Raw genomic sequence first — 27,740 nt, 5'->3', positions numbered from 1 at the left:
TATTCCCTGCTGGGTTCAACCTGTCACAGAAAGAGTTATGAATGAGGCCGTGCTCTGTATTGATCAGGTACCCCAGTCCAATGGATGTGTCACTGAACAGAGGGAGGATACCAGGACAAGTATTAACCCTTCACAAGCATTCACCTTATAATTACAGTAAATTCTTACGCATAATGCATAAATTATTCTTCTCTGTTCATCCAATGAACCAATACAACAATAGCAGAATATAATATATCTGCCTCTATCGCTGCAGTATGACGCTGCCCATTATGTGGCTCTATATTTGATTTAATCTGTTTCTATTGTCTGTATTTAAAGCTAAATGGTAGATATGAGGAATTCTACTACATGTAAGAGAATGACCAAAATGTTTTATGAAGTATTGCGTTGAGTACTCCAAAAAAGATATCAGAGCAATGGGATAGTAAACGCTACACAGTAGACAGAGTTACTCTTCATGTCCGGAGTTTTTATGCTGTACATAAATTCTACTATAAAATATCCATTTCAATAAAAGAGACTGAAAGTTTGGTTTTACAAGGTTTAACAGCCACTGGCAGTGGTGCATTTCCTAGGCCTTCAAGAATTTAAGAGAGAGCTGAACGATAACATCACCACAATAATTCAAACTTTATAAACACAAGATTTTTAAGCTTCCATCTATTCTCAAAATCATTCATACACAGGATAGCTTGCATTTGCTTTAGAAGGAGGGGAAGCAAGCCCCAGAAAAGACTGGTGTGTGTGCAGTGGTGTATGTATTTGCTATGTGTATGTATTGGCTGTGAGCAATCACATACACAGTGGCTGGTATTACCTTGCTTAAAACTGCATTTACTAGCATTAATAAATCACCCATATTCTTGTGAATGAATTACATAGGCCATTGTATACTACTACTAAAGTCCCCCTGGGTGTGTGAGAACTATACATATGCTTCTCTGCTATGGTTGATCAGTGTGTGTAGAGGTTAATGCACACTGCAAGTGAAAAACAAATTACGAGTAAAAAAAAAAAAAAATAGATTTTTTTCAGGTGATTTTTCAGTAATAAATTTGTCTCCTTAAGGGTAGAAAGAGAGAGGCTAGAGAAAGAGTTCAAAAGGCAATGCAGGTTTCATTTGTGTTCTTTTTCTTCCATAATTGCCTTACAAGACAAATACACAAGTGATTTGATGTTTTGCCAACCGTTGAAGGCCTGGTGGAAGCAACATTACAGAAAGAATAAGATTTCAGCACAGTATGTATAATTTACTAGGTTGATAAAATTAGGTTTAATTGGGGGTCATCTCAGTGTTATCAAGAAGGGATCCCTGTATATGCAGAGGGCTGATCTGGCTCCACTCCGTCCTCCCCTTACTGGGGATAGAAATGAACCAGCAGCTGCTTTTTATTGATTTTTCCCATCTGGTTTCGGGGAATTTCTTCCACTCGGATGAGCTCAGCAGGAATGCAGTACGGGGCCATGACTGCCCTAAATAAGGGAGATAAGCTTGATTTAGTCGCCTACTGTATGTAGGCACTGTTTTATAGGTTGTCAGAGGCAGCCTAAGGATATGAAGCACCAAACCAACCCCATTAGTTTGGAGGAAACAGACAAATATAAGCATAGGGATTGGCTGAAAAGTCAATTTGATGCATCAGTGTCTTTTCTCTCACATCTTTATAAAAATCAGTCACATATTAACATGGGGAGCAGTCGTATGGGTATATTAACCAGCAATATGCTACAATGAGAAATCCCTTCCTAGGATGGGGAGGGGGCAAACAAATAGAAAAATCCAAGTAGGACATATGTTCTAGATATTTTAGGGATACTAATAAGAAACACTTGATGACTTTGCCTGCTTCAACTTACCTGGCCCATTCCTTTAGCTCTTGTAATGACAATGCATGTCCATCTCGCAGTTTAACAATTGCTGCTACGCGCTGGCCCCATGTCACATCTGGAGCTCCAATGACAGCTACATCTGGGGTTAAAGTTCAATCAGATTCAATGGAATCTAGGGTGCATGGGTACTATGACATTTCGGCAAATAAAATATCTAAAACAATAATTGTTAAAGTATATACATAGCCCTGGGTTAATGCAATTTAGCACTATCTGCTCTTCAAGAACTTTCAAATATGTCATAAGCAACATCAGATTCCACTAGTCATTTTATGCGTTAATTCAAAAATTCGACTTGAGTCATTCAGATCAGAGCACCTAATACTTGCAGTGAATGGTGCTGTATGATGCGAATTATGGATGCACTGAATCCACAAACAGCAAATCCTTGCCAAAAGATCTGACTGAATACCAAACTGAATCTGTACCCTAACTGCATCACCCAGTTGTGCAAAATCCCCCCATAAGTGCATTAGCTACAAAAATAAATTCCACCAGCATACAGGTTTGTACAATTATACAGTACTGTACCCGGATTTTAATGACTTGAATCCTGTTCAGTTAAATCAAAATCCTGCTGTGCTTCTGTTTGGCTAAATGAAAATCCTGTAATTGCTATGATTTGGCCAATTCCCAGACCAAATACTGTTTCATGCATCTCTATAGCCAATACTAAAGACATTAAAGGTTGACTGGACTACTAACGATTATAAATACATCACTATGTCTCTAGTGTGCACAGGTTTTCAGGTACGTTTGTCATTTCATACCAGTAATGCTGGGATGTCCCAGGAGATGGCGCTCTACCTCTAAGGCGCTGACCTTATATCCTCCACTTTTAATAATGTCCACAGATGTCCGTCCTAGTATCCAGTATGTGCCATCCTTATACATAGCTGTGTCCCCTAGGGAAATACATACAATTACATGTCACATATACAATTGTCACATAAACACTGAGGTGTTGCTCTCTTTGCTCATGACATGCTGCTACTGATCTCTGATATTGAGGCAATGGTGAAAGAAACATAATTATACAGTATGTAAGGCACATATGTCAGTCTCATGCATATGCAGGCCAATCATGTCTGTTACATGTATTTAGGGGGCAATTACTGTATGTTTATGTCATGTATAGGTTTGGTAGTCAAGTCTATTTTAGGTATATTTATGGCAATCATATTATCCAGCATATACTGAACTATACCTGTATATGCAGGCCAGTTTGTGTCTATTTTACGTATATTTAGGTCAGTGTACTTCATGGATTTTTGTTGGGCAATAATATGTAGTGCAAAATGGAGAGCAATAATGCTCATACTCATGAACAGGCAGGGCAATGTCTGGTACTAGCAGGACAGTTATGTTTATAGTTTTGTATATCAAATTATCTTGTCTAACTCTGAGCAGTAAGTTCCATGTTATATAGAATGCAATATCTACAATATCTCTTAAGCAGGGCAACTATCCTTAATTTTTGTATAAACAAGACAATCATATCTATTTTGTGTATACAAAGGGAAACGTATTTCACTTGGGTTTGTGCATAACCTGACTTTAATCTATGCTGTGTATTATATAATTTTTCTTCTCAGTGCATATTAAAGGGGTAGTTTAGTCCCCCCCATTTAGTATTAGTGCAATGAATACGACTTTTGCTGAACATTATTTACGACTATTGTTTTTATTATTTATTATTATTTATTGCAATAAAGAGGGCAAAATCTGAAATTAAAGCTAAAGCTGCATTCTATCAGCAAATCAGCAGTCCACTGAGAAGCTGCTCCTTATCTCACAGCCTAAGAGGCTGCAGCTGGGAATGGTTTTGTTTATAAACAGAGCTGCTGATTTGCTTTGATTGTGCTCATATCAGACAGGAGATAGAATGTGACTTTTGTTTCAGATTTGTCCCTACTGACTAATGAATGTTGCTTTCAATGTTACCCCAGCAATACTCATGGGGGCATGTAGAGCATCCAGTCTTCTCTGCTGTCCATAGGCCACCGCTAGATATTGTATAGTAGTTAGCACAACGTATGGTTCTACCAGAGGCATTAAGCCTAGCTGTGATGTAACTCATCTACTGACACTCCCTGGGGGCTACATTAATTAGGACAATGCAAAGTAATGACTAGAGAGTCTAATCAAGGTCACCAGGACAAAGTCTAACATTGCCTGCTACTTGACTCTGAAGTGACATCATGATTGACAAGAAATGATAGAATGATGACCTTTGAAATGCAGGGTGAAATGAACAATTAGTCAAACAAATAAATTAATAAATGATATTGTAATAATCAAATAATTCATAATAAAATAATACATGATTTGCGATCAGCCCAGAGGCCCAGTATTTATTTCAGGCACCCACAGGTATCAAACCTTCTGTAGGACCCTAAATGCAAGTAACACAGTCACCACAGTTGCCCCAGCTGGTTTCTTTTATTCAGAGTGGGTCTGGGATATCTCTAACAGTAACAACCGCTTTAACTCCCATAATGAGCACTGGTATTATTTAATCATGATACATTCAGCTCTCTCTCTCTCTCTAGAGGCAAAGGTGTATTTAAGTGTAACATCTACAGTATGTTACAGTTAGTAAGGAGCATAGCCTTGCCTATAATAATTTAGTATAGTGCATAGGTATCTCTTTAACTGTAATACACACTGACCTCCTTAGTAAAGTGCATAGCTGTTTATTTAACAGTGATCTGTCATTTGCTACATGAAGCACAGCTATCCATCATCACTTGTAAGATGTACTGCTACTGCTTCAGCTAATTCATGGCTGACCCTAGAATGCAGTCTCTCAGGTAATAAACACAACAGTACTCCCCAGGGAAGGTTCAGGATGAATTAGGAGACTTCTTCTCATCTGTTTTCATAAGCAATCTTCATGATCTGCCAAGTCCCAGGCAGCAGCTCCAGCAGCTGTATTTGGGCAATGCAAAGCAGTTTTCTGCTCAAGAAGGTGCAGGTTATTGAACCAAACAGCATTTGCTATATGGGCTATAATCCTGTGCAAATAAAAGACCTCGCTATATAAAACAATTGCAGTTACTGTTTTTCTGGTTCAAAAAACTAAATGCCGAAATATCAATTAACCATGGTTTTCTCTGAGATTCAGCACATCTGCACACAATGCCATGATCTGTCTACCAACTGAAAGTGACATTTCTTTTTTCTGGACTGTAATAGCAGTGTCGGACTGGGACACCAGGGGCCCACCAAAAACCCTTAGACCTGGGGCCCACCCAAAAACCTTTAGACCAGGGGCCTACTCTAAGTATTATTTTCTTCCTTTCCTCACTCAACCTCTATTCTCCTATTCACTTTTCTTTACATACTATAACCTATTATTCCATCTATTTAGCCTGTTTATTCTCATAGAAATAGGTAATGGCCATGACATAAGCCAAATGCTTAGAAACAGGAGGGTCCACTGACACCTGGGCCCACCGGGAGTTTTCCTGGTATCCCGGTGGGCCAGTCCGACACTGTATAATAGTATTATAAGATCATTCACTAAGAGGGCATGGCAATAAAATCGGAGTGAATCTGTCATACCTGCATTCTTTTTAACCAATGTTACCCAATGCACTTTTTGTTGTTACCAAAGAGGCGGAGCATCAGTTAACATTTCCAAGGGCAAATAACACAAAACGAGTGTTAAGAACATAGGTATGAATGGAGGATCAAGGTGCTTACTTAATTAGAACTGTTTACGGTACATGTACTGCATGTCGGCCCAACAAGGAGCAAAGGAAAGTATTAAAAGGGGCAAACTCAGAGCTGGCATCTCTAAACAGTCCAAAAATGAGAGCAAGAATTGTGGTGGAGAGGAAAGGAGGCATTTGGAAATGCAGCTAAAAATTTAGGCTAACTATGAGAATACTGAAAAATAAGAACTGCATAACACAGAATAGGATAAGATTCATCCAAAAAGCCCTGTTGTTTTGAAATAAACACGGTTAGCCACATTTTATGAGAATGTTGCTGCCTACACAGCCCACAGCCAGAGAATGAACATGTTGAGCCAAGGTGATTCCTCACCAGATTTTAAATGGGAACTATCATGAAAATAAAAATTTAATATAAGCTTAAGCATTCTGAAATAAGAAACTTTTTTTTCAGTTAAAAATTCTGTACCGTTTATGAAACAATGACGTTAATCTTCACTATTCCTCTCTCAGCATCTGTTTCTCTTCATTCCATCTTCATGCAGCAGTTGGGTGTCAGATTTTCATTAACAGTTAGATCCAATGTATCTTACAGGGGAGCTCCTTTTGCCTAGAAGATGTATTACAGCTCACCAGAAATCATGTCTCTCTACATGCAGAATTTGTGCAAAAGGGAGTTGTTTTGTTAGATTTTGTTTGTACTGGAATCAGTTATTTGAGTGAGCTCTAATTCATCTGCTAGCAAAGGAAGTCCCCCACATTAGATATATTGGATCTAACAATCAATGACTATCTGACACCCAACTCCTGAATGAAGACAGAATGAAGAGAAATAGATGCCGAGAGAGGGATAGTGAACATAAACTTGATTATTTCAAGAAACAATGCAGAATATTCAATTAATTGTATTTAGAAAGTTTCTTATTTCAGTATGCCGAAGCTTCTATTACATTTTAATTTTCGCAATAGTTCCCATTTAATCACGCTCAAAGTTTTAAGACTACACTGATGAATATGACAGGTGTGCAGTCATAAAGAGCCATCCTATTACAAGATGTAACCAGCAGCAAAACCTTGACCTACCCATGTGATAGTTCTGAAGCCACTGTCATAATTTGCATTTTACTTGCACAGTGCTTGTATGAGGCTCTCAGAAAATGAATAGATATTTCTAGTGAATCTACATCAATCTTTATTGATAAAAATAAGGCGATAATCAGAGCCCTGCATTGCCACCACATTAGCCGATAGAAAGCTGCCTGCGGCTCTTTGCCATTTGGGAGATGGGCTAAACTTTCAACTTAGCTGTGTCACTAAGGAATATTGCATTATAAATGGTTTAGTGGCCTAATCATTAATCACTATAGAGTAAGCAGGTGCAAAACAACACTATGTTGACGGTGTACATTTTGTATATATATTCTGCCCAGTTAGATTTCTCCATTTTTTTAAGAAACAATTTAGGACTGTGACCTCCAAATATATCCTTTCAACAGGACCTAAAATTCTTCTTTAAGTGTGTGTGTGCGTTATCCCCCATCACTTCCCCTCCCTTCACACATGGAACTGCATCAATAATCCTCCATCTGTTCGCATACATCACACTCTTCGTTTCAGTTTATAAGCTGAAATAAATCATAAATATTTCATTGTACATCAGCACGGCCGGCAGGGGAAGCCAAGTCATCCATTTCACGCCCTGCTCCCTGAGACCTGCCATCCGCCAATAACCCTTCCAGTCTATTAAACAAGATTGATACAGTGCTGGAATCTGCTTACTGAGTGTAAGGGGGACACAGAAGGGCAGAGGAACAGGGAACCCACACAGATGACTGCTGCAGCAGAACCATTGGCTACTGGAGTCTCTTGCTAATGGATGTAGATACACAAAAAGGCAAGGTGAGAAAGAGCAAAGACAGCTTTTGTTTTGTTCCCAGACTAGAAAATTCCAACTAATACAAATAACTTTCATTTATTTATCTAAAGAGGAACTATTGTGAAAATGAAAATATAATACTAGCTTCAGCATACTGAAATAAGAAACTTTTCTACATAAAATCAATTAAATATTCTGTACAGTTTCCGAAATAATCAAGTTTGTTTTGGGTGTCAGATGAATGATCAAATATATTTTATGGGGGGGCTCACCAGCAATCCTGTCTCTCTACATGCAGGATTTGTGCAAAAGGCAGTTATTTTGTTAGGGCTCACTCAAATAACTGATTCCAGTACAAACAAAATCTTATAGGAAAGGAAGCCTCCCCTACAAGATATATTGGATCATTCATCTGACACCCAACTGCTGCATGAAGAAAGAATGAAGAGAATCAGACACTGAGAGAGGAATAGTGAATATAAACTTCTGAAACAATTCAGAATTTTTAATTGAAGTTTCTTACTTCAGTATCAGGAAGCTAATATTCAATTTTCATTTCTGCAATAGTTCCCTTTTAATGGTGACATTTTTGTACATACTTTACATCAGGAATTCAGCCTGAGGCCTTGTTAACCTACTCCCACCTGTAGTTCAACATTAGCTGGATTTTAGATTGAAAACTGGGCAGATATTTTCCCAGAAACCGATGTTTGCTTCCTTAGGCCAACTGCCTAGACTAGTAATCGCTAGCTGCTGGTTGGCTTCTGTATGTTACTAACTAGAGGTACACATTTGCCAGTGTTATAGAACCTCAATTTGACTGTAGCTACTGCATATAGGGCCACCACAAATTCAGACTGCAGGGTACTGTAGAGGAAAAACGGCAGATTTGTAAAAACAATCATTTGTAGTCCCTTTGAGGCCTAGCATGTGCCATATTTGGAAGAAAATCAAGACTGTGTATGACTCCATATGGAAACAGAGAGACAATATAGGTGTACGACCAAAAACTGCAGGCAATGTATAGACAGGAGAATTATTTTTCAAACAAATATGAAACTGACACAGCAGATTCAAGTAATTGTTTTCTGCAGCTATGTTTTGTCTAGACAGGTTTTACCCAACATCCTTCCACTGTCGTTGAACTGCATATTATAAGGCAAATGATTTTCAGGTTTCTTGGTGTTAGACTCCACCAACATTTGTCCAAGACCCCTTAAACCATAGCAATGTTGTCATTGTTATATGAAAGTATTGTTTTAGCAGAAACCAAATTACTCATCTCCAATTCTGACTCTAAATGGCTATAAAGCAGACGAAAGGCTAAAATTCAGTAAAGAAATGTCTATATAAATACACCACTAAACCCTCAAAGTAATGCTAATTTGAGTCCTCTGTCAAAAGAAACAATGATTTTGTTCCTATTTTTGTGTAAACATGGGCTTCTGTATCAGACTTAATGTTTTTAGGGCTACTGCTTGAGCATGCTCAATTTGCTCCTCTCTCCCCCTCCCTGCTGTAATCTGAGCCAAGAGCTATAAGTGATTTGGGAGAGACTCAGGCAGGAAGTGATGTCATACCAAGCTGTTTACTTAATGTAAGGAATACTTACAGTATCTGTCTGCCGATTCCAGCCGACGCCATGGGCAAGATGGTAGCGCCCAGTCCTCCCACATGGCTTGTTCTGACGCCAATGCATCAAAACATGTGCAACGTCATGACACAAGAGCGTCAAAACGTGCATATCGCCATGACGTGCAGCGTCACCGCGCAATGTCAGCACGTGATGCATGACGTCATCACGCTCGTTTGGTGTGAAAATCAGCCTATATAAGAACCTAGAACATTACAGACCTTGCCCAATTATAGGTTCTACTTATTGTGTGACTTCTGGGTGTGACTTCTGATATTAATCTTGATTCCTGTGTTTGACCTCTGCCTGTTATATTCACTAAGAACCTTGCTGCCTGAATTGAACATTCTTCAACCCCTTTGGATACCTTGAACTGTGTTGGACTTGCTGCTTCCTCCTAGGTCCTCAAATCCTAGCGGAGCCTTCGGGCAGAATAAATATAGTGTTATAGCTTGGCCTATTGTGGCTAATCTATTGACAATAAACTGCTTCGGTAACTTTCTTTCTCCTTTAAGGCTGGATGGGCCACTCATCCAGAACACTGGGTCTCCTGGTTTGATATAGAGCAAATTTACCTTCCTTGTTAGTCTGCATATGTTGCATGGGAGCGCACCCAGATAGGCTTATGCAGAAACATACACAGCAGTATGTTAAATTACCATCTCCTTTTCCAGCAGAGTCTGGTATTTTCCTTACCTGTTTTAAACCAGCCATCTGAGGTGAAAGCTTCCTGGGTATCGAGCCGTTTGTTCCAATATTCTTTGAACACTGCAGGCCCCCGAACCTGAAGCTCCCCTTCTCTATTCTCCAAACCAACTGAGACCTGGAGGAAAAAACCTGGAGTTAACCCTTTACTGTACATGACATTCAATAACCAATCCCCTTTGGCGCAGATGGTGTTGACCTCACGCTATTACTTCAGCTTGTATAATGCGCCCAAATCTTTAGGAAAACATCTGCTGTGCACGGCATCTGCCAGTTGGGAATCTTGGCACAGGCTGGTGCCAGTTGGCAGCACTAAGAGGGGAAAAGAAAACAATAACACAAAACAAAGAGCAAATCCTCGGTCTGTTTGTAATACGGATGGTTTCCTGCATCAACTGTCTTAACCACTTTCTTCCCAAGAAAAAATGCTGAAGCACGAGAGCCAGGTGCTGTCGTGTGTGGACTATTGCCCGCTAGGTGGACATCTTGGATTTTAAAATTTCTTATGCATGATTAAATAACTGCTTCAAAATGCCAGAAGAGTTTTGCTTAATAAAATGTTCAGATCTCTTTGAAATTTCAGGTGCCTTTTCCTTCTAGTAATAATTATATGATTTTACAGTGAAAATCTTGTAGAATAAAGAATAGCAGTAAGCTCAATATGGAATACATTAAATATAGCTACTGGAGGGCAAGTATTTGCTGGTGAGGACATCCTCATCAGACATTTATTAAAATAATTTATTCCTTCAAAGAATTTGATGGTTCATTGACATCTTCCAGGTGCCAATCCTTTGGGAAGCAAGTCAGTTATACCCAAAACTTCATATGCTGAAATCAAAAATAGGCATTGGCCTTTATTTTTTCTCTTGTGCCAGACAAAAGCAGTTTCATACCATTGTGCCTGTAGAATCTCCCTGAGCATGGATAGTGTAGGAGGTGCCCTCTTTCCGTGGGTTCTGGGTGACAGTACGTACTTCCACACCTGGCAGGGGAGCACCGACCGCACCTAGCAAAGAAAAAATAAAGCCTTGTTAACAATTCATTCACTGGTCTGTATCTAAATCTAAATTATATCACACTTCATTTGCCTTGTATTAACATTCTATTTAAACATTTTTAATTGTGAGACAAAAGTTACTTACATGAAAAAAGTAGATTTTGTTGCATAAATATTCAACCCCTTGAATAAATGCTTGAGAATCATCGTTGCCAGCATTACAGCTGAGAGTATTTTAGGGTATACACTAGCTGTGCACAGTCTTTTGGAGTGATTTTGGCCAATCCCTCCAGACAGTATTTCTCCATATTGTTCAGGTTAGTTGGCTGATGCTTGTGCACCTTACCATTTCTTAATTATTTAACAGGTTCTCAGCTAGATTAAGAGCTTTGCAAAGGACCATTTTTGGACATTCACTTTTTTGTTCTTGAGCTATTTTTATGTTACTTTGGCCTCCTAATTGAGTTTCATTTTCCTCTGGAAATATTACGTTTCCAAGATTCAGATTTTAGCACAAGGAATTTTCAGTTTCTCAAAAGATGCCTAGGTCCTTATGATGAAAGCAGCCCAAAAGCATGACGCGGCCTCCAACTTTATTTACTGTAGGTATGCAATATATAAGAACTCTTGATGTACTTAACAGAACAGATTCACAGTATTTGCAACCAAAGATGGTTCTACCCAAGGATGATTAACTCTGATCTAGAACAGTCATGTTTACTGCAAATGAATACACATCACTTATAGTTGCTGTCAGTGCTGTTCAGAGAGCTTGAAATCACACCACGTCACTGGTAAATAATAATTATAATAATAAATGTAACTAGTAGTTGCACATATAATTCCTGGTTGATGCTTACTGAAAGATCTGGTTCAAATTCAGCACTGGCACTAGAATGCTGGAAGGTATGGGCATCATACTCATTGCATCCACCACAGACATGCAGAACATTAACAGACGTTAAGACAGCAGACCCTATTTCAGGTATCTCATATAACAGAGTTAAAATTGCAAAAACAAACAAAATTTTCAAGATTAAAGGAAAAGTAATTTTTTCCTTTGCCGAACTTTTTCACAGTTCCTCCACTGAATCACCAAATCAAGATACAATATAGATCAGCGCAACAGGCTATGAAAAAAACAGATAACAGAACCTTGTGCAATATGCAGATCAGTACAGACACCAAAGTGTTGCAGCACTAATCTATGTGAGTCTTGAACCACAGAAAGTCTATGCACACATTTTTCTCCCGTGTGTTCCCCCTGTAAATCCATTCACTTCTGAGACCAGACGTGATGTCACACCTGATGCGTTTTGCTGAGGTCAGCTTCTTCAGAGGTCTGAAGACCTCTGAAGAAGCTGAAGGTCCTGTGAAGAATTCAGACACCGCCCAAATTAGGCAGCGCACAAACATCCCACTTCATTTTCAGGAGACAAACTCAGATAGAAAGCAATCATCTCAAGACACCTTAGCTTAGAATATCACTCTCTACATCGTACTAAAAGTTAGTTTAAAGGTGAACAACCCCTTTAGAGCGTCACTTTTGCACACCACCAGACAGCAACTGCAGTGGAGAAAGGCATGACAGCCCAATTGCATAACATGATTTATTGCATCTCCAGTTCAAACTTGAAACTTTCTGGTATTCATATACAGTTGCATCTTAGAAGTACGAGCAGAAAAATCTGTAAAAATCTGCAAGGTCACCTTCCACAATGCAGCATTTTCCTGAATTCTCCTTTATAGGCATCTACTGCAAAACGTTGTGCCTGCTGTTAGGCCAAATTAATATAGATGCTAATCTTGCACCTGTCTGGAAGTTGCATGCACATCATTATGACTGTTATGCAGGTGGGGTTTGGGTGTGCTCTTACATGTCCCCCATTACAAAAGATTGGTGCAAAACAAAATAAATTAAGGTGCTGATGCAGTGCACAATGGAAACACTGGATTTAACACGACTGATAGCAGAAGTAAAATAGAAGTTTTCCCTTGCATTTAGTGCTGTGATCTTTGACTTGTCTTTCAGTCACCATTAACACTAGATGCAAAAGTGATAAGACACAAGCAAATTTGCACTTTTCTTGCACTTAGTACTGTGCCAGCTCTACCCAAATAAGGCCCAATACATGCAAATGCTACTCACGTACTCTGCAAAATTATTCTGTATACAGAACCTAGCTACAAAACTCATCAACGTTTGTATAATACACCCAACCCATATATTCAATACCACACAAGCCTCAAACCATAATCAAAAGACCAGATAAAATAAAATCAATTACAAAGATCACACAAACGACTGAACAGAGATACTCACCTAATGAATTCTAGAGCCCATTCACAGCTAATATACTATGCTTTATAAAAGCATACTCTGGGCAAACTCCTGGAGCCATACACAAGGATAACATATTTTTATTGCACAGGTTATACCGCAAGCCATCGATAAAGCAGAGCGGGCGCTTACTCTCTGTACAGAGGATACACCCATGTAAGCCCATTATATAAAGGACAAACACATATAACTCATATACAGAACACAGATTTGCCTTGAAAGCGCACAGACCCCCGTTTGTGAATGCAGAGCTGTGTAATTGGAAATGCGATGCATGCGCCAGGCTTTGGGGGGTCCACATGCTGCTGTGTACAGAGGGGCCCTGGGAGGATTGAGACAGGCCAGTGATAAGACACACTGCGACCCTCCTGTCACAATGCGCCAGGTCCCTGCTGGAGCAGCTATTAGCCAACTGTGATCTAAACCTCCAATTAAAGCGCTGATTAGACCCGGCGAGGCGTGATCTTCCCATGAATAATTCATAGCTTTGTGCACGAAGAGTAGAGAGAGAGAGAAACTCAGATAAGGCAACATCATTAACCCCTTCAGAGTTTAAAGGGTCTGCATTCAGTCTATATAACAGCACAGAGACAAACATTAGCCTTTTCACTAATATTTTCTCAGTTGTACTGCAACAGAGAAAATAAAGTCATTTGTTTAAAGCCCCAAAACGCTGCCAGTGAAAATAAAAAAGGCTTAATGTCATTGCTGCGCAGTGTTTGTGCTTTTACTTACTGCGTCACTCCCTCTAACAGATTGTGAGCTGATAGGGACAATCTGGCTGCACTGCTCTAAGCTTGCATATATACATTTAAAATGGTACATGCCCAAATCCAGTCTTAAAAGGGACACAGAGAAAAGAGACTGATAGAAGGACAGATGAAGGACGCTAACAGAAACCCAAATGGGGGCACTACAAAAAAAACACTTGTCAGTCACTGCAGCTATTCAGCAAATCCTTCAGCAGGGGCAAAACCTCTAGAGGACCATAATTGTCAGTCGCCCCTCTACAGTATTCTGGTGCTGGAGACTTAGCTTTGCTGTAAATGTGAATATGCTGCACCTAAGACCCTCAACAGTCTGTCTATGAAAATCCATTTAAAGAGGAATGGTGATGCTAGCCTGATATGAGTAAATATTTACCCTGGTGTGTATTAAGGCCCACTAATGAAAATATTATCAGCTATAAAATATTCTACGCAGAACAGGAAAGGAAAACAAAAACACAAATATGAAAACAAATTAATATCAAAAGTGATATTAGTAAAAAAAAACTGTTTCAGCTCCATCTCACCTCTGCATAGAGACCGACATATGGGCAATCAAATTTCTGTTTGTAGCAAACCCTGATACACCCTGCTCTGGTGTGAGATAAGATACACAAAAAAGAACAGGGGCAGCACTTGGGAGCCAGGCAGCAGCTAACATTGCACTAAACTCCATCCAATAGACTGCTAGCCTATGGACAGGAAAGGAGATTGCCAGCTCAGCATTTCCACAGTGACAACTCAATTTCATGTCCATTCTGCATTTATTAAAGGGGTTTGTTCACCTTCTAAACACATTTTTTTTCGGGTCAGTTGTTTTCAGATTGTTCTCCATAAACAAAGACTTTTTTCAATTGCTTTCCATCTTTTATGTATTACTGTTTTCACAAAATTTAATTTTAAAGGTTAATGTTCCTGTCTCTAGTGTTTCAGTCTGGCAGCTCAATGATCCAGAAGCTAGAGTCATGCGCGGGAACCCGTACCTGACCCGTACCCGCAACCTGCAATCCGCAACCCAGACCCGCATTCTTACCCACCTGGACCCGCTACCTGACCCGCAAGTACTTTATCCGCAACCCGGACCCGCTGACCATCAAGAATCAGGAAGTGCTGTCATTGTAAACCGGACGTTAGATCATCGGAAGTAGGCGTGATCAGAAAAAAGGGAGAAAACAGGAAGTGCTGTCATTGTAAACCGGAAGTCACATCATCGGAACTAGACGTGATCAGAAAAAAGGAGTAAAAATCGCTATTGAAAAGACTCGAGAATTGCCGACCCGTGTATATACCCGCACCCAGAACTTCAACCCGCAACCCACAGGGTACTGCAGGTTTTTGCGGGTAACCCGCAGGTACCCAGCACGCTGCAGGACTCTACCAGAGGCATTCTAAACTGTTACAATTTGCTACATTTCATTGATACATATAGTTGATCCATTCTCAGCAGTATCTGTGGGGAATATTATCAACTATTAATAAACTAATGAAACTCCGGGATTCTGCTCAGCAGGGCTAAAGATAACAAATGTATCAACTAAATGTATCAATTTAGAACAGTTAAAGTGTAGATGGACCCCCCCCCCTCTCAGAGCTGCTTTAGAAAGTGAGAAATGAAACTTTACACTTCAATATTTCATATATGGTCACAAATAGAAAATAATTGGAAAAAGTCTTTATTTCTAGAGAACAATTAGAAACCAACTGAACTGAAAAACATGTTTGAAGTTAAACAAACCCGTTAACAATGAGTGTATTTGGTTATACTCATATTGTTCCATGATGGCTGCTCCCAAAAAAGTGTTTTTGTGACATTATTGTGGCCCCTGAATGCAACAAAAAAAAGTAACTAAGCTGTCTCCAAACTTTTAGAAAAACCCTCACAGGTAACAGATAATATTATTATATATCCAATTTAATTTTTTTTTATTTAATTACTAGTTAAAGGGGACAGTAAATTAGCATCAATTTGCACCTACATATGAGCAATCTATTTAATATTTATTTGTGGGTTCTGTCTCAGTTTTATAAGATTGGAAGATCTTTGGGTACCCATTCATTATCAATTTTAAGCCAAACATTACATGTGAAGTACATTCTAAGGTATGCACTAGAGAGAACACATAAGTACCCACTGAACATTGTGCTTCATGATTATTTAAATACCATCCTTATATACCAGGCACACGCGGTCCATGGAGTGGATTAGTCAAAGCCATCCCGATTTCAGTCATGCCATATCTTTCTAGCAGGGTATGCCCAGTGATCTCTTGCCAACGTTCCAAAACCGGCACAGGGAGGGCAGAGGAGCCTGATACCATTAATCTGGATAAACACAACATGTTTAGCATACAACAGTTAAGTTGCAGAAGCCCCAATGCACCTCTTATATCATCTTTTATACATGAAAGGTTTGTATGACATAAAATCTAATCTTGTAGAACTGCGGGGAGCAGTACTTCATGGCTAATTTCTCACTGACCTCCCATAACTCACCCAAACATGCCACCTTTCTTTGTGAGGATATAACAAATACTATGCACCTGATTCTTTCCTGGCATGCTGCCCGCACAAACTCCCGCACATTGGAATGGGTAAAATGCTGCTCGTAGTAAGCAATAAGCTTGCTGTAGATGGTGGGCACTGCCATGAAAATATTGATGGAGGGTACATCTCTGCTGAGAAAGTGCTGCCAGACCTGAAGGAAGATGAAGGACAGGGGGTAATGCAGGGCATGTGACAACTAGATGCCAGGGCAAAACACATTTACACCAAGTCACATGGCATAGGCACCCGTACCATAAGAAAACAGGGCAGAGGTTCAAACTATGTCATTTTAATTGAGTAGCAGAGATACAGCTGAGAAATCTATGAACAAAGCCAGTTTATACTACTTATTTATATGATACCTACAGAGCTTTTTATCATGGGTAACTAATAGTGTATGCAGACTGAACCTTAAATTTTAGGGATTAACCATGAGCCTACTTTATCTGTGCTATCAATCAGAGGACCCTGAGCAACATTAATTATAGCTAATAACTCAAGGTCCTCCCAAAAAGGAATTTGAATATAGTTATTCAGTGTTATTGAAGGTCTGCCTACCAGTCTAATGTAGGGATCCCCAACCTTTAATTACCCATGAGCCACATTCAAATATAAAAAAAGCTGGAGAGTAGCACAGGCATGCAAAAAGTTCCTGGGGGTGCCAAATATGGACTGTGATTGGCTATTGGTAGCCCCTTTATGGACTGGCATCATACAGGAGGCTCTGTTTGGCAGTAAACATGGTTTTTATGCAACTAAGGCTTGACCTAAAGCCAGGAATTAAAAATTAAGCACCTGCTTTAAGGCCACTGGGAGCAACATCCAATGTATTGGTGAGCAACATGTTGCTTACGAGCGACTGGTTGGGGATCACTGGTAAAGGCTAACTAGAAAGGATCAATTAGCCTTATTATCTCTATGCAGGGTAAAAATAGCTCAACATGTAAACTCCAGAAGGTGCCAGTTAGTCCTCCTGTTCACGCAAATACCATGGTCATCCTAACCTTCAGAAGATTAGAAATGCATGGAAGGTGAAATAAAACATCTAAGAGGGGAGATTAACATAAAGTAAAGGGGATAAAAAGACCTGCACGTGGGCAGAACAGGACAAAAGGTATGAAGTGATCATAGGGAGAGAGAGGATGCAGTGGTAAAAGAATAGAAGAACAAATAACATAAGTGGAGATAAGAGTAAATATATTGTGAAGAACACATCAAGCAGGCAACTTGCAACCAGTCCAACAGTGTGCCTATGGATCCATTTGAGATGTATTTGTGCATAGACACTATGCAGTTAAAGAATCTACAGCTTTCTCTCACATCCCTATGCATCTGCCTCTTGCACACTGCTGATTTATGTCCTTCCTATCAGACCCTGACAACCCAATCCTCTCCATGCCTCTGCCTAGAGCAGGAGTCTCTGCAGGGAGAGAGAAGTATGGACAGATTAAAGGTGAATCTTTCTAAGCCTGAGCACATTGATGACCTTGTAACTCTTGCAAAGAACTCTGGCTTCATATTCCCATGAGCTGTTTAAAACCTGCTCTCCATCCCCTCCTCCTTCTCACACTGCTGCTCCAGAACAATTCTCTCCCAAACACTGCCAGTATTAATGTGCTTTAGTGCAGCTGAGAGAGACATCAAACCCATGGAGCAAGCTCTAATTCAGCACAGCAAGACGAAGAGAAAGGGATGCTGGTATCTAACACTGAGATATAGCTGCTAATAGCACATATCTCACAGCTCAGTGAAGCCTTAAATATTTTTACAGTATAATGATGGACAACTACATAGTGCTTTTCTGTGGCAGTATCCAGCAGGTTTCACGGCTGCTTTAGATATATGGGTTGCAATTAAATACTGTTTGAAGCTATTGACATTATTCCCCCATTTAATCAGTTTCTACAGTGGGTCATGCAGTTGCTCCTTTACTTTTCACAGTCATTTCTTTCCCTGTAACATGCAGCGGTTGAGACATTTCAAATCCCATACGTTTCATTTTACTCCACCAGTGCTGATCTTTTTCTGTTCTTTCAGTTTATGTAAAATATTGTTAGTTTAAAAGGTATTTTTTTTTTCATTAGAAATTGTTAAATATCAATCATTCTCCATCATACGCCAATTTTCTCCTTGAGTCTGTTACTAGAGAATTTGCCTTGTCTGTATCACATTCTCCTAAAGACTATTACTTAAATGCTTGCCTTGTCTGTATCACATTCTCTTAGAGACTGTTACTAGAGAACATGCCTTGTCTATATCCCATTCTCCTAGTCTGTTACTAGAGAACTTGCCTTGTCTGTATCATTTTCTTCTAGAGACTGCTCCTAGAGAACTTGCCTTGTCTGGAACCCTTTCTCCTACGGTATGTTACTAGAGAACTTGCCATGACTGTATCCTTTTCTCCTAGAGTCTGTTACTAGAGGATTTGCCTTGTTTGTATCTCATTCTCCTAGAGTCTGTTACTAAAGAACTTGCCATGTCTGTATCCCATTGGCTCTTATGGTTCAAACATGCTAATAATATTGTATCTATAGTTCTTATATAGATACTGTCATGGGAAAACATGTTTTTTCAAAGTGCATCAGACTTCTATTTTTTCATGTTTAATTTTAAAATGGGGCTAGACACATTGTCAGTTTCCCAAGTGCCCCCAGGCATGTGACTTGTACTCTGATAAACTTCAGTCACTCCTTACTGCTGTACTGCAAGTTGAAGTGATATCCCTCCCTCACCCCCCCCCCCACAGCGGCCCGTTGTCAGAACAATGGAAAGATATCCAGATTACAGCTCCCTGGTAGATATACAAACAGCACTCAATAGTAAAAATCCATGCCCCACTGCGACTCCTTCAGTTAAATTAAGTAGGAGAAACAATAGCCTGTCAAAAAGCAGTTCCATAGTGCAGCTCTGGCTCTTTCTCAAAGAACATGACCAGGCAAAATAACCTGAGATGGCTGCCTACACTCCAATATTACAACTAAAAAAACACACTTGTTGGGTTAGGAATGAAATTTTACATGGTAGAGTGAATTATTTGCAGTGTAAATGGTGTAATTTAGAAATAAAAACGACACCATAGAAATTATGACAGAATCCCTTTAAGCTCAGAGTATAAATAATAGAAGCAAAATTACTGATTTTGGACCTCACATAAAATAGTGGGACTAGCCATCAGTACTATATATATTACAAATATATACATGTAATTATATAAATTTACATTTCAATAGTCTGTAGACACAGCGCCTTTGGAAAGAGTTACATCTTCCTGCTGTGTAACTACACCTATATTCGGGTCAGTGTATACAAGCTGTTTATATATGATTTAAATATATTTATATGGATGTTTATATTACAATGTATCCCAAAACCGTGCATTCCCATCTGTTGCCCAAGGAGAGGTTTAAAAGTTTCCAGAAGCAATATGTCTGTATTTATATACTTATTTGTACTTGTATATGCAGTGCACGTGTACATTTATATAACCAACATCCCAAATAATCCAACATGTAGACATAACACTGCCAACTAATGCAGACATTATTACTTAAAATAACCCTTATCTCTCTCTCCATCATGGAAGGCAGTCTACATGAATATGCTTCTGCACATTCTGTGCAGGACAGAAATGTTAAGTATTTGTTTTTTTGTCTATCTATTCTACTTACCGTTTTTGGGCAAAATTCTGGTAGTATCACACAGGTGGCTCCTACCCACAAGGGGCACATCAACTTGTTTACCACTCCATGAACATGGTGAAGGGGCAATACATGAAGGATGCTGTCTTCTTTTGTCCAACCCCACTCATTGACCAGAGCTGTAACCTGTGCACAGTACCAAAGAAAGGGCAACATATGAGTACTGATTGGATGAACACTAAAACACAAAAAAGACCCTAGTAGTAATTTAATAGTATAAATGCTAAATTGTCAGCAGCATCAGATCTTTGCATTAAAAATAAAAAGGGTACACTCCCCTAGTGTAATCTCTTCACAATAAATTTATTTGAAATTTATTTTTAGACTACTCCTTGTTTGACCATCCGGTTTTTCGAAGTGGCAGCATCACAGGAGTCTACTGATTGACAAGATTAATCTCGATCGGTATCTACTTGCAGGGCTGCCATCAGGGGGGGACAGGGGGGAGAGTTGTAGTGGGGGGCCCGACCACGCCACACTTACTTGATTAGCTGGGCCCCCATCTTTCTGAGAGCTGCTGACTTCGGAAAGGCATGGACGTTTAAGGGGCCCTGGCCACCAATTTTCTTATAATGTGGGGGGGGGGGGCCTGGCCACCAATTTTGGCCACCAATTTTTTTTTCTCATGTGGGGTCCTAGCCACCAATATTTTTTAATGGGCGGGGGGGGGGGGTCCTAGACACAAATGTTCAATTAGAATTGAACTATGGGTATTTTAAAAAGGACTTTACTCTATATACACTATTTCCTTTATGGACTTTGGTAAAGCGTCCCCTGATTATTGATATAAGATCTTTGCATTAACTTCCTAACTCGCATTAGACTGTTTGTTGCAATTGGCAACTGCTGTGATGCAATTTAAAACTTAGATTAGTAAATCAGTCGCAAAATTGTCAATGCACCCTAGAATTTCTTGTTATTGTGCACACTTTTTGATAACCATGGGTTAGATTTTACTAAGTCTTAAAGAGAGGTACCAACATGGTAAATGTTATATCTGTGGATAACTAATTCTTCCAACCTACCATCAGTGGTAACTAGAAAGCACCAGGCCCCCTTGCTAAAAAGAAATATTCAGGAGGGGCTTGGTGTGGAATAATGTCTCGTGGGGGCAAAGATTAGAGTGGAGAGGGGCTAGCGAAGGAGCTACTATACCACAGAACCCACAGTCCAGGTCCCTCTGTCCTTCAATTGCGGGGTTAGCTGTACTGTAGTTATGCCACTGCTTGACAAAAAGACACGTTTACTCATCATATAACTAGTGACTGGAGAATCTGACCCTTTTCGATTCGCCGAAAATTCGCAATATGGCAAAAAATTCACCCAATGAATTTTTTTTTGGACACGCGAGAATTTTTTTCACCCATCTTAGTCTATGGCCATCATTTCACTGTGAAATCTGGTGAAAAATGTCTCTCATAGCTACAGATAACATAACAAGCTTCTTGAATACAATGGTTTTAATTCAGCTGAACTGTTGGCATTCAGTCTCTTCTGTATCTGCACACAGAGGCACTGCGTAGGCCTGGGAGCAAACACACATAGTGGAGTTTGATGACATAGTATCAAAGGCTATTGTGATATTAAATTCTATAGTTAGTATAGATATGGGTATATATATCATTTGAGGGTATGAAGGGGTGTGTGTATGGATGATGGGTTTCATTTGGAGGGGTTGAACTTAATGGACCTTGTCTTTTATTAAACCCGATTTAACAATTAACTATGTAACTATGTTAGTATGCATTTTTGTGCAAAAATCTACCCCAGTATGTCTGCATCCAGGTTGACACAGTGCCTCTGGAGAGATGCGAGTGTGCCATCAGCCTAAATTTATTTTCTATATGTTCTAGCACCAGTAGAAATAGTTAATTGTAACTTATAGAATGGTTCAGTCAAATGTATTCTAAAATAATTAGTGTTTACCGTCTTTGTTCGGCAAGTGTTATAGCAATGACAAACATGGAGTTTTGACTCCTGCATTTTGTCGCACCAACAAAAACATCAGACAATTTCTTGCCATAGCAGATACTGATAGCTACAGGGAAAGCACTCTCAATTTGAGTGGTTTACCTTCTCAGTGTCCACTGTGGCAGGGAATTTTTGTGTGGTTATGTTGTCATGTGTGTCATCAAATTAATAAAATAAATAATGCTCTAATGCAGTGCTGTCCAACTTCTGTGGTACCAAGGGCCAAAATTTTACTGGCCTACGTAGAGGAGGGCCAATCCCCCTTTTAAACCACACCCACTGTAAACCACACCCATGTTACCACAAGAACTTTTAAGATCATATCCACATTAAGGGTGGTAGCACACCATAAAACCAAATGGTTGGTGCTCACTGCAGGGAAATCCCTCACCACTCATATGTGAAAAATGTAAGTAATGTTAAAAACATACCCTTTAATCCTTATGCCTCATCCTCCCCTGTGGACAATACAACAACCCCCCTTAGGGGCCCTTAACAACAATTTCCAAATTCTAACAAACCCCTAACATGCTTACATCCAACAGGTAGCATAGGGCAAGCAGAGAATGGCACACACAAGCAGCACTGGGCAAGCAGAGAATGGCACACACAAGCAGCACTGAGTAAGCAGAGAATGGCACACACAAGCAGCACTGGGCAAGCAGAGAATGGCACACACAAGCAGCACTGAGTAAGCAGAGAATGGCACACACAAGCAGCACTGAGTTAAGCAGAGAATGACACACACAAGCAGCACTGAGCAAGCAGAGAATGGCACACAAAAAGCACTGGGCAAGCAGAGAATGGCACACACACAAGCAGCGCTGGGCAAACAGAGAAAGACACACACAAGCAGCACTGGGCAAGCAGAGAATGGCACACGCAGGAAGGGAAGGCAAAACAGAGCAGGAGACAGGGAAAGCTATCATTCTAATATGTACTACATACAGTGACACAGTGCTGCTGCCCCATTAGCATTTTGAATAAGGTGTGAACAGGTAACAATGTGGGCAGTTTCAGTCTGGGTCAAAGGTGTGAACAGTACAGGGCTTTAGGATATAAACAATAGAGGGGTCACAAGTGTGAACAATACAGTGGGATCCCAGATGTGAACAATACAGGGGATTACAGTCTGAATTTGAGATTTAAACAATGCAGGGGCCAGTTAATCTCTGTAGTGATACCTTTTAAATCTTACATATGGTAAGCAGAGACAGCATGTGGGGGGCCACAGAAGGGGGGTTGCCAGTTGTACAGCCCTGCTCTAATGTGTATAAAAAAAAAAAATCACAAAACTTGTTGAGACCAGAGGTTACTTGTTTAATGTAAAAACAAGTACTTATATAACTTCTGTGTGTAGCTGATGATAACGATTCTCCGCACAATTCAAGATGAATGCTTACCATAGAATATAGATTGTAATGGGTGCTGAGAACACCCTTGGGTCTTCCAGTGGTTCCACTTGTATAAATTATCATGGCTCCTCTGTCTTTCCAGTCTAAATCAAGTTGCGATATTTTGATTTCTTGTAACAATTCTGAAGGGTGAAGGTTTTGAGACCCAGACATAGTCAGCACTGGAATTCCCAACTGCTCCGCTAGTGGGCTCAGGACATTTGTGTAACTTTCCTCTGCCACAACTAGTGCACTCTGGGAATCCTGCAAAACATACTTTAGCTCAGAAGGTGGATGACTCTTGCACAGAGGCACAGCAATGGCACCACTCATCCATACTGCCCACTGGCACACTACATATGATGAGTTGTTTGGACAGAGAAAAGAGACCCTTTCTGGTGTATTATTATGACTTGGATTACCCAAGAGCTGGATGATCATTTTGGATAATGCTTGGCTCCGGATATACAAGTCCTTGTAAGTATGCTTCCCGTGCTGGTCCACCATAGCTGTTCTTTCACTAAACAAAGGCGCTCTGGAGAAGACTGGAACCACATGAGATAAAGATCTAGGTTTTGAAATATGAAAGGAGCAAGAATGCTGTGGGGTCCTTCTTCTGACCAGTGCCCCACGGACATGTGAGCAAGAAAAAAGGGATCGCCCCAGAAAGGCTCCAACACGCATCTTTGAAATTAAATGGCAGATTCCTCCTGGCATATCTCAGGCTGTGAAAAGCAAATAATTTCATTTCATTTAAATTGCATTTGAATTGATGTTGTCTGTGTTTCACACCATGGAACTGTTTATAAACAAACCATGTGTTACAATAATCTGCAGTCATAAACATTATACATAACATGTATTTTGCTAAAAGATTTTGGTGTTTCAAGATTGTATATGTCTTAGAGGAAGGCCTCAGGTGTCTGTATATGAACGGGGCATCTCTCTTCCTTACGTTTTCCTATTTGTTTTTCTAGCAGAGGTCTCAAATAAGTTTTCTGCTTATCAAAGCAATGTACCAAGACCAGAATTTATACAAAATGCAATAGGGTAATTTAAATTTAAGAGATAATACTCCTGCAATAGGTTTGTAAATAGCATACATACCCCAGAAACACATCCTTTAATTAAAACTCATGAGATCAAGACTTGATTTTGTGTTGGGCGCAAACAAACGGAGCAAAACATGCAAGTATGGTGGCAAAATCTGCTCCATACGTCTGCACCCAACAGGACGCTCTGGCTCCAGGTACAAATACAGATGACTGAGTATATGAAAAAGCTCAGTGAGGAATTAGCCTAAACCGGTGAAGCTCAGCAGGTGCACCCCCAGATGCGGTCTCCATTCATAAGGCCATACATGGGCCAATCAAAGCTGCGACTCGGTCCTTATTGGGCTGTATATGATGATGCCAGCGTGCCTATCTGACCAATATTGGGCAGGTTTGATTTAGCTGTTAGATAGAGGACTGTATCAGTCTTCATCCTGACTGCCTGCCTAGGAAAAATTGATCCAATTGTCGGCTCAAGCGTCAACCGATCGGATCAGCCCAATATTGTCCACCTCAAGGCAGACATATCAGTGAAAGATTGTTTGGGGACCAACCAGACACCTTTGACTGCCTTCTGCAGAGATCAAAGGTTTACATGCAAACACACAAGTAAAATTTTAGAGTAGAATTTTACAAAATCATTCAGTGGGGCCAACCCACCATGCTTCATATTTTTATATACTATTTCTCAAAAGCGGCATAAAAAAGTGTAGATTTTTTCTTTTAAGATGTACTGTATTGCAGTCACTAAAACTGAGTCCTAGTCAGGGGGCCACATATAAGGTCCAACAAGGCCATCACTGATATCCAAAAAAAAAAAATGCTTGCTTAGCTTACTCACAATGTCAAATATGACAATATAATTCCTCCCTTTTCCCCTGCTAATATAATTTATGTTATAGGTTGTAATACTCCAAACATTTAAATTACCATTTAATGAGCTGCAGCTCATATGGTCCAGCTCATTTATCCAGTGTTATAGATTAAAGCACTAGCTTTATATAGTCATTATATTCACAGCAGGGTTTTGCAATGAGATTACAAAGCAAAGAGCTAAGACCAAGGCCCTATTTTGGAAAATGATACCAAAGAAGGAATATACAATCAGAAACAATTAAACATTTTATTTTTCTGTATTTCAGAATTATGATTCCTGCAATCACTTTGGGCACCCTTGCATAACACCTGAACTGGGAACTGTCACTTATATGGCAGGGTCACCCACTGTAACCTACAGCAAATAATATCCCCTGTTTTGTGTCTGTAAGTTACCCTTCCATTTAGACTGTAAACTCTACGGGACAGGGGCCTCCATCCTTTTATCTCCTTTCCACTAAGCACTTAATATTTATTGTAACTGTATTTTCTATTTATGTGTATTGTATTTTTGTACTTATTTGTATTCACGATTGCAATGACCCCGTTTGTTCAGAAAAGGCGACGATCCATCGTGCGGCACTCAATTTCTCCTCCCTGGCTGTCTCCTATAGGGAGTAGAAATCGAGCGCCACACGATGAATCAGCCGATCGCCTTTTCTGAAGAGGAGCGCAAGCGGAGTTTCAGTAAGTTATTTCGAAATAAAGACTTTGCTATTTTAAAGTTTAATATGTGTTGGTGGGTTTTTTTTGTAGTATATTAACAATTTTTTTTTAAAAAAATGTTATGTTACTGGTCCTTTAATTGGTTGATTTAGTGATGTTACTACAAGGCCACCAGCAAAAGGAAACTTTGGAGGTCCTGGCACATGGAGTTCTTCTCCAATCTCTCCCCACTGTCAGCTGCCTATCTACCTGCTTGCTTGTTTGTTTGCAGTAGGCAGAAAGGGCTAGGGAGAGGAACTACCATACTGCAGACCAAGTGTCCCCCCTGCTGTTGGGGGGTCAAAAGGGGTTATGCTTGACAAAGGGGTTACGGCCCGAAACGTTGCATCCGCAAATAAACGAGCAAGGGTTTCCCTGCTAGAAATATCCTGTTGTGACGGTGATTTTTCACTTCTCTTGAATAGCTGCCCCCATAGCTACACAGCAGCTTGTTTATATAAACTATATAAAGCAAACACATCCGTTTTACTAGAACAGGGCAACAGTACATTATATAATCACTTAAACTTTTTGGTGTCACTGTTTCTTTAACTCTGTGTACTTATAAAAGGAAAAAAGTATAAATTATAGAAGTTTGATGGCGCAAAAATGCCTTTGAGGGTATTTTCACAAGATATTTTACATAATTTAAATGGTTTACCCCGTTGCAATTCCAAATTTTTGCCACAGAGGATAATTTTAAGTGATCACAAGTTTACATGGGCAACAAATCACCCCGCCTGTCATCATCTTTGGTTTTATACAGGTCGTCTGCTTTAGATATGTACCTGGACTGGTTGTAGACAAACAGATATTACCTGTTCATTTATGCTCACTTTAATCTTGCTGCAGGGCTGTCCATCCGCATGCAGAATCAGTGGCGGCCAATTCTATTCTTTGCACTGCTGCTTCTGACTGCAAAAAAATATAGCAGAAGTCAATCAATTCTAAGATCTAATGAAAAATCATGCAGCTGAAGTTTTGGCTGGAAAAAAAAAACTAGCTTGTTATATTTTTTTCAAAATCAGAACCAGCAGTGCATAAAAAGACAAAAATACGGCTTTTAATTGCAGATACAAATCTTTTTTTATACAATAATACAAAACAGCTGATAAAGTAGACAGTGACACATACACAAGATGTTCTACAGTATTTATCACTTGTGCTGCTCACGTGTTTTCTCTTAATATGCAGGAGGAACAGAGCCACAACTTACTGCTTCAAAGTCACTAAGGACTTCCCAGCATTTACTAAAATCAGAATACAAATACACTGCACCACTGTATATTGCTGCTACATATATAAATGTCCTCAGTCTGGTCTGGTAGCAGCTGATGGCTTTGTCACTGGCTTTCTCATTCAGCACTTCGCTAACCCTGTACTCATCTCAGCAGCATTTCCTCTGTCCTTCCTGATGAATCTGAAGGACTACGGCAAGCACGAAGGGTAAAAAATAAACAGTGTAGCACAAGTGCGAGTGCTGACAGATGCCAATTGTGGGTACGGAAGGCATTTTAGGACATTGTCAGGGGAAATCGTTGTCCTGCCTGTGTTGGAAGAATGCGACATGGCATGCGTTTTTACCCAATCCGCCGAGACTGACGT

General features: G+C 39.8%; 1 protein-coding gene across 6 annotated transcripts; it reads right to left on the bottom strand.

Annotated features, from left to right (window-relative positions):
- Positions 1-354: 354 nt before the first annotated feature.
- Positions 355-27,740, bottom strand: acsf3.S (acyl-CoA synthetase family member 3 S homeolog). Of its 6 annotated transcripts, none has more exons than XM_018259610.2 (11): positions 27,720-27,740; positions 26,954-27,050; positions 23,512-24,227; positions 20,108-20,263; positions 16,436-16,590; positions 16,072-16,217; positions 10,684-10,796; positions 9,779-9,905; positions 2,664-2,798; positions 1,861-1,972; positions 355-1,476 (listed from the first exon to the last, which is right to left on the bottom strand). In XM_018259610.2, exons 3-11 carry the CDS (start codon positions 24,217-24,219, stop codon positions 1,359-1,361), a joined length of 1,770 nt encoding a protein of 589 aa, XP_018115099.1. In that variant the 5' UTR covers positions 24,220-24,227; positions 26,954-27,050; positions 27,720-27,740; the 3' UTR covers positions 355-1,358.

Source organism: Xenopus laevis, chromosome 4S (genome assembly GCF_017654675.1).
Source record: "Xenopus laevis strain J_2021 chromosome 4S, Xenopus_laevis_v10.1, whole genome shotgun sequence".
Lineage (NCBI taxonomy): Eukaryota > Metazoa > Chordata > Amphibia > Anura > Pipidae > Xenopus > Xenopus laevis.
Note: the sequence above shows the minus strand (reverse complement) of the source record. Positions and strands in the feature narration are given on the sequence as shown.